We start from the raw sequence: 11,907 nt of genomic DNA on the forward strand, positions 1-11,907 counted from the left end.
CAGAATATATTATAAACATATTATATAGGTCTCAGGAGTCCCCTCACCCTTTTCAGGTCTAAGTCCTATGTTTCCTATATCCTTCCTATCATCTGCAGGCATTTTTGAGGTGGAACTAATAATGCAATTGAGGCTGAGGCAGCAAATCAGTAGTAGCCCAAATTATATACCTCTTTGTAAATGTACCCGATCAGTGATTAGCTGAATCATGCCAACATTGTCATCCATGTTCATTTCACTTACAAATTTATGTATAGTGCATGAATGTATTTATGTATAGTGCTTTTATTTATAGGTAGTTATGACTCCAATTCAATACCCAGTTGAAGATTTCAGATACTTAATATGATAAAGAAAAAACTCAAATCTCAAGAAAATTCTAGCTTTGTTTAATACCAATACAGACACAGATGATGATCACAAGATTTGGGCATTGACAAATATCCTGAAAAAAAAGCTTTGTTTAATACCAATACAGACACAGATGATGATCGCAAGATTTGGGCATTGACAAATACCCTGAAAAAAATATCCAACATAAAGAAATCAGGAAGTCAGATTGGAAAAAAAAAACTTATTATGGTTTTCAATAAAATACTGAAAAGCACATAAAATGTCATTTTTCATACATCCATTCCTGCCAGCAAAAAACCTGCAACATTTGAATCATTCCACTCTAGCACATTCTCAAAATAATGAATATTACACCAATATAACTGTTGGCAATGACACCATTATTTAATTCAATTATTGAAAAATATAATGCCTTGATTAACTAGAAGGCAACGGGTACGGCAGACTGATTTTTGATGTCTGAAATATAGCTTAATCAGACCAAAAAGTGGTACCGCCTCTTAAAAAATATAACCTCCCACTTTTGTTTGTTTTTCTCAAAAATGAATGATTTTCTTAAAACTCCTAAAAGAAAAATTGACGAGATACTGATCCAGATTATTCCAAATGTTCAGGCAAATATTTACAATGCAAAACTCAAATAAACAAAAAAGTTTCATTTGGTCTCGGTGTTTATTCCGTACTTTTCTTTCAGAATCTTGAGCTGCTCTTCCTTTTTCTTTGTATCCATCTTTTGGAATGCCTGTAAGAACAAAATATTTTTTTAAGACTATTTGATCAACAGGTTTACTTATGGATACACAAATTCAGAATGCAGATGATAAATGTGATTCTTTAAAGACAGAGACGCTGCTCCTGGTCCTTATACAATTCTAAAATTGGCATTCACTTCATGGCTTGTGGGACATTCCTATGTTCAAATTGGATGCTGCATTTGCCCAAAAAGCAGTCAATTCATTTTACAGTAATTTGTTATTGTACAGTACATCCTGTGAAGTGCCCTTCATGTCGGGAGGACGTCATGAAGGGCACCATACGCAAGTATCTTTACTACACAATTAAGAGTTTTAGATATTAATTAAAACGATTGGTTCCGGTTTTGTAATTGTTTGAATCCTACCAGCAGAAGATATTGAATAAGTTATCTTCTGCTGGCAGGAGCCAGAGGTTTACTGGTCAAATGTTTTCTTCATCTAATTGCAAGATGTAATATGCCATGAGCCTACACTATTCTGAAAAGCTCTACAGTTCATTAAAGCATTCTCCATGGGATTATAGCTTATGTATTCTTCATTTATATTACAGAAGCCTTACCAGAGTGCTTTCTCAATCGCCCCCAAAGATTAAAATTATAAAATTCTCTAAGTCTAAATAAAACCCTGATGTAGCCGCTCGTTTGATTAAAAAATTGGCCTATAAAATATACAATCACTGCACAGAAATGTCCTGCCTAGGTTACACTCAGATGTACAAAAGAAAACTGAAAATGCTGGAGCTCTTACCCTGTTTGCATTGTAATACAACACGACAAGGTATCTGTTGCACACATTGAATCCAGATAAATGATCACAAGCATTCTTGGCATCAAAAATATCTTCGTAGACCACGTATGCAGTTCCTCTTGTTTCGGGTGTATTTCCACTGTCAAAAAATGAGTTACATCACTTTTGTAATTTCAAGACAGAAAAATTATCTGCACAAATTAATTATTTCAATCGATTTAACCAGTTAATAATAACCCTTACATTTGATATAGCGCTTTTCATGCCTTCTAGATGTCTCAAAAAATATACTGTAAAGTGAATTAACTGTATATTTGTGGGAGAAACGCGGCAGCCAATCGCGCACAGCAGTGACCCACAAACACTCGTGGATTGAAGTAACCAATTCATTATTCTTTTTTTTCTTGAGGGTTATTATTATCAGGCATGAACGAACCCAAGTCTCTTTCTTGCAAGCCGAGTGCTCTAACCACTGAGCTACAGGACTCCACGGTAAGTACATAATGTACAAGCATTACCAGGTTGCAACTGAGGAGCACCAAAGTCAATTCTATTATTTCCCAGTTGAGATCAGGTAATTTAGCCTAAATCAGTGTTCAAACTCATTAATTTCTGATCTGCACTGTCTGGTGATGTGCTGTGTAATGCCTTCGCCCAATAGACCTTTCAGTTTGAAGATTTAACTGATGACTACTCAGTCCTGCAAGTTAACTATATTAGTTATATTCAACTTCTCAACTTGCCAAAGTTTTGATTTCAAGATCCTCATCCTCACCTACAAGGCCATTCACGGCCTTGCTCCCTCCTACCTCTCCAACCTACTATCCCCCTACCTACCTGCCCGTACCCTCCGTTCCTCCGGCTCCGGTCTGCTCCACGTCCCCCGCCCCAATCGCCCTACCATCGGTGGTCGGGCCTTCAGCCTCTCAGCCCCGAGGCTCTGGAACTCTATCCCCCAGTGCCTTCGCCGCCTCCTCCCTTTCCTCCTTCAAGGCCGGTCTCAAAACCTTTCTCTTTGACCGAACCTTCAGCTCCCCTCTCAACTCTCTTCCCCCTTCTCGCTCCCTCCCTCCCCTCACCCTGACCATTTCCCCCCTCCTCGCTCCCTCCCTTCCCTCCTCTCACCCTGACCATTTCCCCCCTCCTTGCTCCCTCCCTTCCCTCACCCTGACCATTTCACCCCTCCTCGCTCCCTCCCTTCCCTCCCTCACCCTGACCATTTCCCCCCTGCTCGGGTCATGACCCAACTGTGCAGCGTCTTGGGACGTCCTCCTGACGTGAAAGGCGCTTTATAAATGGAATCTTGTTGTTGTTGTTGTTGTTGGTAGCAAAATTCATACACTTTTAGCTCATAATTCCCAGAATCTGAATTCCTAAAGAAGCTTTCAGTTTGGTTATCAATTTTAAGATTCCTTTTTCACTCCAATATTTATATTGATATGCAAAATAACTCTTCTGTATCTCAGAACCATTTTTCCCCTCATGAAAGGGTTCTGGAAAAAACAAGATGAAGTAGAGGAAATGAAGAATCACAGAAAATTGGCCCAGAACTGTAGGAAAAATAAGCGGATTTGAGGGATTTAACAGGGAATAGATCAAGAAGGGAAGCTATTCTTTAAAAAAAGGACAGATTTGAGGTGTATAATAATAATAATAATCCTTGCATTTGATATAGCGCTTTTCACGTCGGGAGGACATCCCAAAGCGCTTCACAGAACACACTGTAAAGTGAATTGACTGTATATTTGTGGGCGAACACGGCAGCCAATTGCGCACAGCAATGTCCCACAAACAGTCGTAGATTGAAAATGACCAATTTATTATTGTTTTTGGTTTTGGAGGGATTATTATTGTACATTAATGTACAAAATATGAGTAAAATTGGTGAACTAGAGGCACAAATTGCTATGGAAGAGTATGATATTGTAGCACAATTGGAGAACTGGCTTAAACTAGGACAGGGCGTATGACGTTTCTGATTACCAATTCGGGGGAAAGTAGGAAAAAAGGAGGGAATAGCAGTACCTATGAAAGATTTAATTGCAGCACTGGATTAAAATTGATGGTGGAAGGTTAGTGAAATGAATGTTTGTTGGCAAGGTTATAAATAAGAAATAAGTATTACTCTGTTGGGAATGTATTAGACCACTGTGGTCCAGCCAGTGGCCTGGCGGGTGATTTTATGCAGCCCGCAACCATTTCCACCATTCCAACTTCCACTCCCTCCCTGGTGAACATCCTCCCAAGGCAGCGTCAGGAGCCGGGGGTTGGGAGGACGCAGTGTGCAGAGTCTTTACTGCAATCTGTCAGGAAGGCAAATGTGTTGCTTATCAATCAACCATCGACTGGCTCCTGCCACTGCAGATACTGGCCCTCGCTTGGGAGAGAGAGGGAGAGAGGGGGAAGGCGAGGGGGGAGGCGGGAGGCGAGAGAGGAGGTGGGGGAAGAGGAGAGAAGATGGTAAATAAACAGTGGGAAACCTTCAAATGAGATGAATAAGGTACATGTTATGCATTTGACTAGAAGTAATAAAGGGGTGCAATTAAAACTGGGAACAAAACACAAAATACTGCAGATGCTGGAATCTGAAACAAAACAGAGAGCTGGGAAAACTCAGCAGGTCAGGCAGCATCTATGGAGAAAGGAAAGTGACTCAACGTTTCGGGTCCGGACCCGTCGTCATGGGTCCATCTTTCTCCATAGATGCTGCCTGACCTGCTGAGTTTTCCCAGCTCTCTCTGTTTTTGTTGCAATTAAAACTGGGGTTCGTTAGATGAGACCAGAAAATCTGTAATTCCTCAAGGCAGCTGAGCTGAATATAGTGAGATTTACAACCGTCTTCATACTATTGCTGAAATCAATCAACACATCCCATGAGGTGAGTATTAATAACCAAACGAGGGCAACATTTTAAACTATCATCCATCTTGCTGAGTACAACCATGAATTGCAGCACTCTTATTCCACACAAAAAAGCACCTTCACTTAATCCGGTCAATCTCACTCCTTGACAGCGAAAATGTTCATTTTCCATTGCTTCATAACAAACACACAAGTGAGCCTGTCTTGACCCAAAATATCAAATGTCATATGAACACATTATTGTCTCAGTAATATTTAGTGTTATTCCCCAAAGAATAATAATTATCTAAAGCTTCATGCCCACCTGAACAGCTCTTCATAGAATCATAGAATTATACAGCACAGAATGAGGCCATTTGGCCCAACGTGTCTGTGCCGGCTCTTTGAAAAGAGCTATCCAAATCAACCCCACTCCTCTGCACTCTCCCCATAGACCTACAAACTTGTCCTCCCCAAATAATTATCTACTTCTCTACTTCAAATCGGCTTCACCACCCTTTCAGGCAACGCATTCCAGATCCAAACAACTCAAGGATATGGAAAAAAAATGTCTCGCCTCCCCTCTGTTTTAACAACTATTTTAAATCGGTATCCTCGGGTTACCGAGCCACCCTCCAGTGGAAATAGTTTTTCCTTGTTCACCCTATCGAATCCCCTCATTATTTTGAAAACTTCTATTAAGTCTCCTCTTAACTTCTCTTCTCCAAGGAGAATAATCCTAGCTTCTCCAGCCTCTCCTCAAAACTGAAGTTCCTTATTCCTGGTACCATCCTGGTAAATCACCTTTGCACCCTCTCCAATGCCTTGACATCCTTCCTAAAGCTTGGTGCCCAGAACTGAACATAGTACTCCAGCTGAGGTCTAACCAGTGTTTTATAACTGTTCATCATAACTTCCTGACTTTTGTGTTCTACGCCCCTATTTATAAAGCCTAGTATCCCGTATACTTTTTAAACAGCTGTATCTCCCTGTCCTGCCACCTTCAAAGATTTACTTATATGAACCCCCAGGTCTTTCTGTCCCTTCACCCCCTTTAAGATTGTACCATCAGCTTATATTGCCTCTCCTCATTCTTCTTCCCATAAATGCATCACTTCGCATTGATCCACATTAAACTTTGTCTGCCACATGTCTGCCCATTTTACCAGTCTGTCTATTTGCAGTTTGCTACTATCGTCCTCACTGTTTACTACTTTTCCTAGCTGAGTATCATCTGCAAACTTGGAAATTGTACTCCCTATACCCAAGTCCAGGTCATTTATATATATCAAAAACAGCAGTGGTCCCAATACCGACCCCTGGGGGACTGGCAAAGAAGGCATTTGAGAAGTCCGGTCGGGAGATGACGAATGCATGGACGAGTGTTTCGGCTGAGTCTGGGGTACGGTACGGTCAGAGGCGAGCAATGTGGTGGAGGTGGACGAAGGCAGTCCTGGTCAACTGGTCAGGGACCTGATGTGGGGAAGGAAGGACAGCTGTGAGTCGAACCTGACGCCCAGTTTGCGCACTGGTTCGATAAGGATGGACTGAGAAGGTTGAGGACGTCAGAGCCACAGGATAGAAGACGTTGACGGGAGCCAATGAGTATATGGCTTCCGTCTTGTCAAAATTGAGTTGTCGTAAGTTTTCACTTGTCCAGGCCCCGATGTGCGCTAGACAAGCCGAGAGAACATTGGCGGACCTGGAGGAGAAGTAGATTTGTACCCAAGTTTACCCCATCGATGCGGATGATATTGCCAAGAGGGAGCATACAGATGAGGAAGAGGAGGAGGCCAAGGATGGAGCCCTGGGGTACACCACAGGGACTAGGCGGTACATAGCATCTGTGACAATCTATCTATCTATCTGACAATCTCTAGTCATCTCTCTCCACCACTATTAAATGTTTGTGTGCATTTAGCCAACCTGTAACAGATCCACTCATTTTATGACACTGAATTACAGCTCCAATTCAGGAAAATTGCAAATTTTTGATATACCATGCACACATGCACAACTAAAATTTCCATCAATATTTCAGCACATATTTCACATCTGGATCTCAACCTGATACGATTAAGCAGGCTTACTCTATTAGCTCTACTATATTGGTTTAGTTGTATGTTTACAACAGTTTGATATCTAGTCCTGCTTGGATATCATATCCTGTAGTAACATACAGCTAGAATACAAGTATCAATTGAACGTTAGGTCTTCAAATCAGTGTGTCATTATGGCTACTGGACTATGTTTCCTTCTTTAAGTATATAGTAAGAAGGTTAAGGAGAGAGGATATATAAAAAGAGAATACTTACACTCTGATTTGCCTGATTGGACCATATTTTCCAAATATATCATACATTTCTTCTGCTGTTATTTTGTACGGCAAGTTTCTTATGTATAATATGCGGTTTACCTCCGGGGGTAAACGGATCTGAAATAAAAAATAATTTAATTCACCTTGAGTAAACTTTGTGATCAAAGGAAGACAGGAACAGAAAGAGACCATTCAGCCCATCGAGCCTGTTCTGCCAGTTTACTAGATCTTATCAAGCTTTTGTTTAAACCCAATGCCCTCCCATTTCACCATACCCTAAATACCTCTACCACCCAAGTAACTAGGGCCTTTCCCCCCTCCCAAGCTCAAGATCCCAGTCAACAGTGTGAAGTATTTTGCGACATCCTCATGATATGAAAGGCATTGAATGTAAATTGTTGTCAGTCTGGCATAGTGGAGGCACTCTCCTCTTGAGTCAGATGGGACTTGGAATCCCATAGTCTAAGATGACATTCCAATGCCACACATACCCAGCGCTGCATGGTCGGAGGTACCATCCTTCAGGTGAGACATGGAACCAAAGTCCCCTCTGCCTGTTCAGGAGCATGTTGCAGATCCCATGGCACTATTTGAAAAGAGAAGGGAGTTTCTCCTGCTGTCCTAGCTACCAATCCCTCAAATAAAGTTGGTCACTCACTTCATGTGGGACACTGCTGTGAGCAAACAGCTGCCACGTTTCACCCACAAAATACAGTCAATCCACTTTTTCACAGTATATCCTGTGAAGCGCTTTGAGACACCTCAATGATGCGTTAAAGCTCCATATCAAATGCAAGGATTATTATTATCCATCGAGCTCTCATTTAAACATCTCTGGTGATTCCTTCTTTACACTTTTCTGGGGCAGAGCATTCCACAACTTCACAACCCTCTGAATGAAGAAATGCTGCTTGGCCTCAGTTCAGAGTTTAGGACTGTGCCTCCCTGTAATAGATCGCTCCAGAAATCATTCACTAATGTATCAATTCCTATCATTACTTCAAGCACAGTCAAACCTGTTGAAGCAATCATCCCTGTTAACAACCATCCTGGAACAGCCTCTTCAGATTTTGCATAATATGTCTAATCAGCAATCACCTGTCGAACCCAACCAGTGGCCACTCTGCATTAGTCCTTTTACATCCTATGCCTTTGTACTGACACCCTTTTCAGAGCCTAAGCTTTCTGAGAAAGTGAGAAAATAGCAAGCGCCCACCAGATTATGATTATGGACTTCTTTAAATAGTAATGACTTGTGATTGGAATTTATTATTCATTATTTGTTATCTTTTATTTATTAATTTATATGTTCCGTTTTTATATACTTAGAAATTCTACACAAACCAACAGACCTGTACTCAGAGGCAACCCTTCAGTCTAGGAATATAAAAGCCACCTTCGCCCAATCCCAAGTAGTTGTTGAAGATAGGCTTGACTGTCCCCACCACTGCAACATTGCCTGCCTCCGCCACTGCCTCCCACCGCAAGCCACCGAGATCCTTATCCATGCTTCATCACTTCCTGGCTTGGCTATGCTAACTGCCTGCTCGCTGGACTTCCCAACTCTTCCCTCCAAACCTGCAGCTTATTCAGAACTATGAAGCTTGTGTCCTCTCTCGCACCAGGCTCTGCAAACCGATCCACCCCCAACCTTGCCCTGCTCCACATCCACAACAACCACATGATTGCATTTATAGAGCGCCTTTCACATCGGGAGGACGTCCCTCAGAGAATGGTGTTCAAAACCCTCGTTCTCACCTTCAATCCTCTATCCTGCAATCCCTCCGCCTCACCCCCCTCTTTCCTCCTTCAAGTACCATCTAAAGACCGTCCTCTTCAACCGTGCCCTCCACCTCTCCTGACCCCAACTCCCAGCTCGGATCCAAAACCCTTGAATGTCCAGTGCTCTGGGATGTCTTTCCGACGTGAAGGGAGCTATACAAGTGTAATTTGTATTACCTCTTAGCTGCCTCTGGAAATATAATTTCATTCTATCCAATTTTTCATCAAAGCTAAATCCCTTCAGTTGAGAGAGTAATCTAGTGAACTCTTCAAGAGTCATATTTTTTCTAAGATTGGGTACCCAAAACTGAACATAATATCCAAAATTAGGTCTAACCAGTTCTCTATATAAATGGAGCAGCACTTCCATGCTTTTAGATTCCAGAACTTTTGTTATAGCCTTGTATCATACTTGCCTTAAGCTAAATTTTAATGATATGAAATATGAACTTGAACTCCTAGATCCCTCTATTCATCCACGTTTGTGGGTGATTAGTTGAGAGGTTTGTCTACAAATGTACAGTCACTACATTTCACAGGAAAATCCCTTGAGACGAGGGGTTGCATTCCCCACCATTACCATACTCCTTATGGTAAGTAAGTTTCCTTACTCCACACAGAGCCTAATAATAATCCCTCCAAAACCAAAAACAATAATAAATTGGTCACTTTCAATCTACGACTGTTTGTGGGACATTGCTGTGCGCAATTGGCTGCCGCGTTCGCCCACAAATATACAGTCAATTCACTTTACAGTGTGTTCTGTGAATCGCTTTGGGACGTCCTCCCGACATGAAAAGCGCTATATCAAATGCAAGGATTATTATTATTATTATACAGGATCTTGTGATTGGTACTCTTGAAATTCCAGGATTGCCACTCCTATTTGAGATGATACAATTAGGCACTATACTAAATGCAAAGATGATTATTATTTAGCCCATTTATTGCTGCATTGTTTAACACACATTACAAACGGTTATTATTCCATCTGAAGCACACTACCTCACGCTTTGCAATGTTTAACAAAGTGTTACTTAAGTACCAATTTAATTTATTGAGTACAATACAATTTACACTTTCTAGCAACTTTTAGGTCAAGAGGACGTCTCAAAGGTATTTTCACAAGAGGAGTGATGTTTAAGAGGGGACCTGATTGAAAGAAGTGTTCAAAATTATAAAAAGGTTTGATAAATAGGCTGTTTCCACTGGTTAGACCCAAGTATAAGATACCGACTAGGGGATCAAAAAGAGAATTTAGGAGGAACTATGTCACCCAATGGATAGTGAGAATGTTGGACTCCCTGTCTGAAGTGGTGGTTGAATTAGAAATATAGATGACTTAAAGAGGTAGCTGGACCTTCACAACAACATGCATTTATATAGCACCCTTCACACGGGGCAGCGTCTCAGCAGTGCTTAACCGTGGCAGAGCCTGTTATTGAGCTTGGGAGAGGGAGGTGATCGTAAGCACCGTCGAAGAGGAAGGTCTTTAGTTGTGATCTAAAAGAGGCAAGGTAGAGTGATTGGGGGGAAGCAAATTCCAAAGCTTCAGGGCCTATTATATATTCCAGATAAATCTCCACCCATTCCTTATTCCCTGCCATACCCTTCTAACCCCCTCTCCCTCATTCACATGGTTGGGCTAGAGGCCTGTTTCCGTGCTGTACATTCTTAGTAATTCAAGGGTACATGTCAACAGACAGAAAGGGGTAAAGCAGGCGATCTAGTGCCAGTGTGGGAGCCATCACCAGCACAGAAATGATGGGCCTTCAGGTTTCAGTCTCTGTGCTGAAGTTTATATGAATTTCTCACAAGATTAGTTTGAATGAAGAAGGCTCTTCAGCCTATCTGAGCTCCTCTCTCCAGAATATTCAGTCTACCGTCCTCCCATCAGAGCATCAAACTCTTCTTTGAATGAATCCACTGGCCTGGCCTCAGTCACCTCACGAGTTCAGTTTCTCCCTGTACCTGTTGTTAGCTATTCTTTAGGTAAAAAAAAATATTTTCTGGTATCCTGAAATTCTCCGGGGGGAAGGGGGTGGGGTCAGCGAACAATCTGACTGACTGCAGGACCTGTAGATAATAATAAAAAAAACTCCTTGCACTTGAAATAGCATCTCATCACGTCTTCAGAAACTTTCCCAGAAGTTGTGTAAAGGGCAAATGATTTGGTGGGAGAACACGCAACTCCATCCAAGAAACGACCTATCCTCATTAACGTAAAGTGGCGGGATCTTTAATATTCACCTGAACGGGGTGAATGATAACAATAATAATTAACAATAATAGGTGAAGAGAAATTACAGCGGAGATGTCCTGACCTCCATAGACAAACACTGACTGACTGACTGACCGACCGACGGGCTCGGAGGTCAGTGTAGCCGGTCACAGAGGGGAGGAGGGGGGGGAGGAGTGGGGGGCGGCGAAGCGGCCCTCTTTCAACGGACTGCCTGAAAACGGAACCCCCGGGGCTCAGACTCCAGCCTACAGAGCTAGGCCCCGCGACAGCCCCGGCGAGCAGAAGATGGCCGCTCTCTCTACCCCCGCCGGGAGCGGTAGGTCCGGCCGGGGAACAGAAAGACACTCACGTTAGCTCTCTTGGCCGCTTGCATCGCCATGATGTCGCCTTCGGTGTTCGCTGCTCTCAGCCACGAGCCGCGCCGTCTCCGACCCCACCGGCGGGCGATCCTCTCGCGATCTGACGTCACGCGGGCGACCGTTGGTCGCGCGGAACTGGCTGCGCGCGCGCGCGCGCACTCCGCCCGCCCCCCCCCCGAGTGATTGACAGCCCTCCCCCGTCACCATGGAAACCCAGCACCATCCAGACCGCCGCCGAGAGCACCACGTGGCGATGGTTTTGAAATCCTAATATAACTGTCATAATAATAATCCTAACGTTAGATACAGCGCCGCATCACGTCGCTGAGACGTCCCAAAGCGCTTCGCAGAATAGACTGTAAAGTGAATTGACCGTATACTTGTGGGTGAAACGCGGCAGCCATTTGCGCACAGCAGTGCCCCCACAAACAATAATAATAATAATAATAATCCTTGCATTTGATATAGCGCTTTTCACGTCGGGAGGACGTCCCAAAGCGCTTCACAGAA

General features: G+C 42.8%; 1 protein-coding gene across 2 annotated transcripts; it reads right to left on the reverse strand.

Annotated features, from left to right (window-relative positions):
- Nucleotides 1-373: 373 nt before the first annotated feature.
- sf3b6 (splicing factor 3b, subunit 6) lies at nucleotides 374-11,522 on the reverse strand. 2 transcript variants are annotated; one of them, NM_001292537.1, is given in 5 exon segments: nucleotides 374-454; nucleotides 530-1,096; nucleotides 1,857-1,995; nucleotides 7,013-7,131; nucleotides 11,388-11,501. In NM_001292537.1, coding segments are annotated over 4 exon segments (375 nt in total). In that variant the 5' UTR covers nucleotides 11,418-11,501; the 3' UTR covers nucleotides 374-454; nucleotides 530-1,009.
- Between the last annotated feature and the right edge of the window lie 385 nt (nucleotides 11,523-11,907).

This window comes from Callorhinchus milii, unplaced genomic scaffold, assembly GCF_018977255.1.
Source record: "Callorhinchus milii isolate IMCB2004 unplaced genomic scaffold, IMCB_Cmil_1.0 Scaffold3, whole genome shotgun sequence".
Lineage (NCBI taxonomy): Eukaryota > Metazoa > Chordata > Chondrichthyes > Chimaeriformes > Callorhinchidae > Callorhinchus > Callorhinchus milii.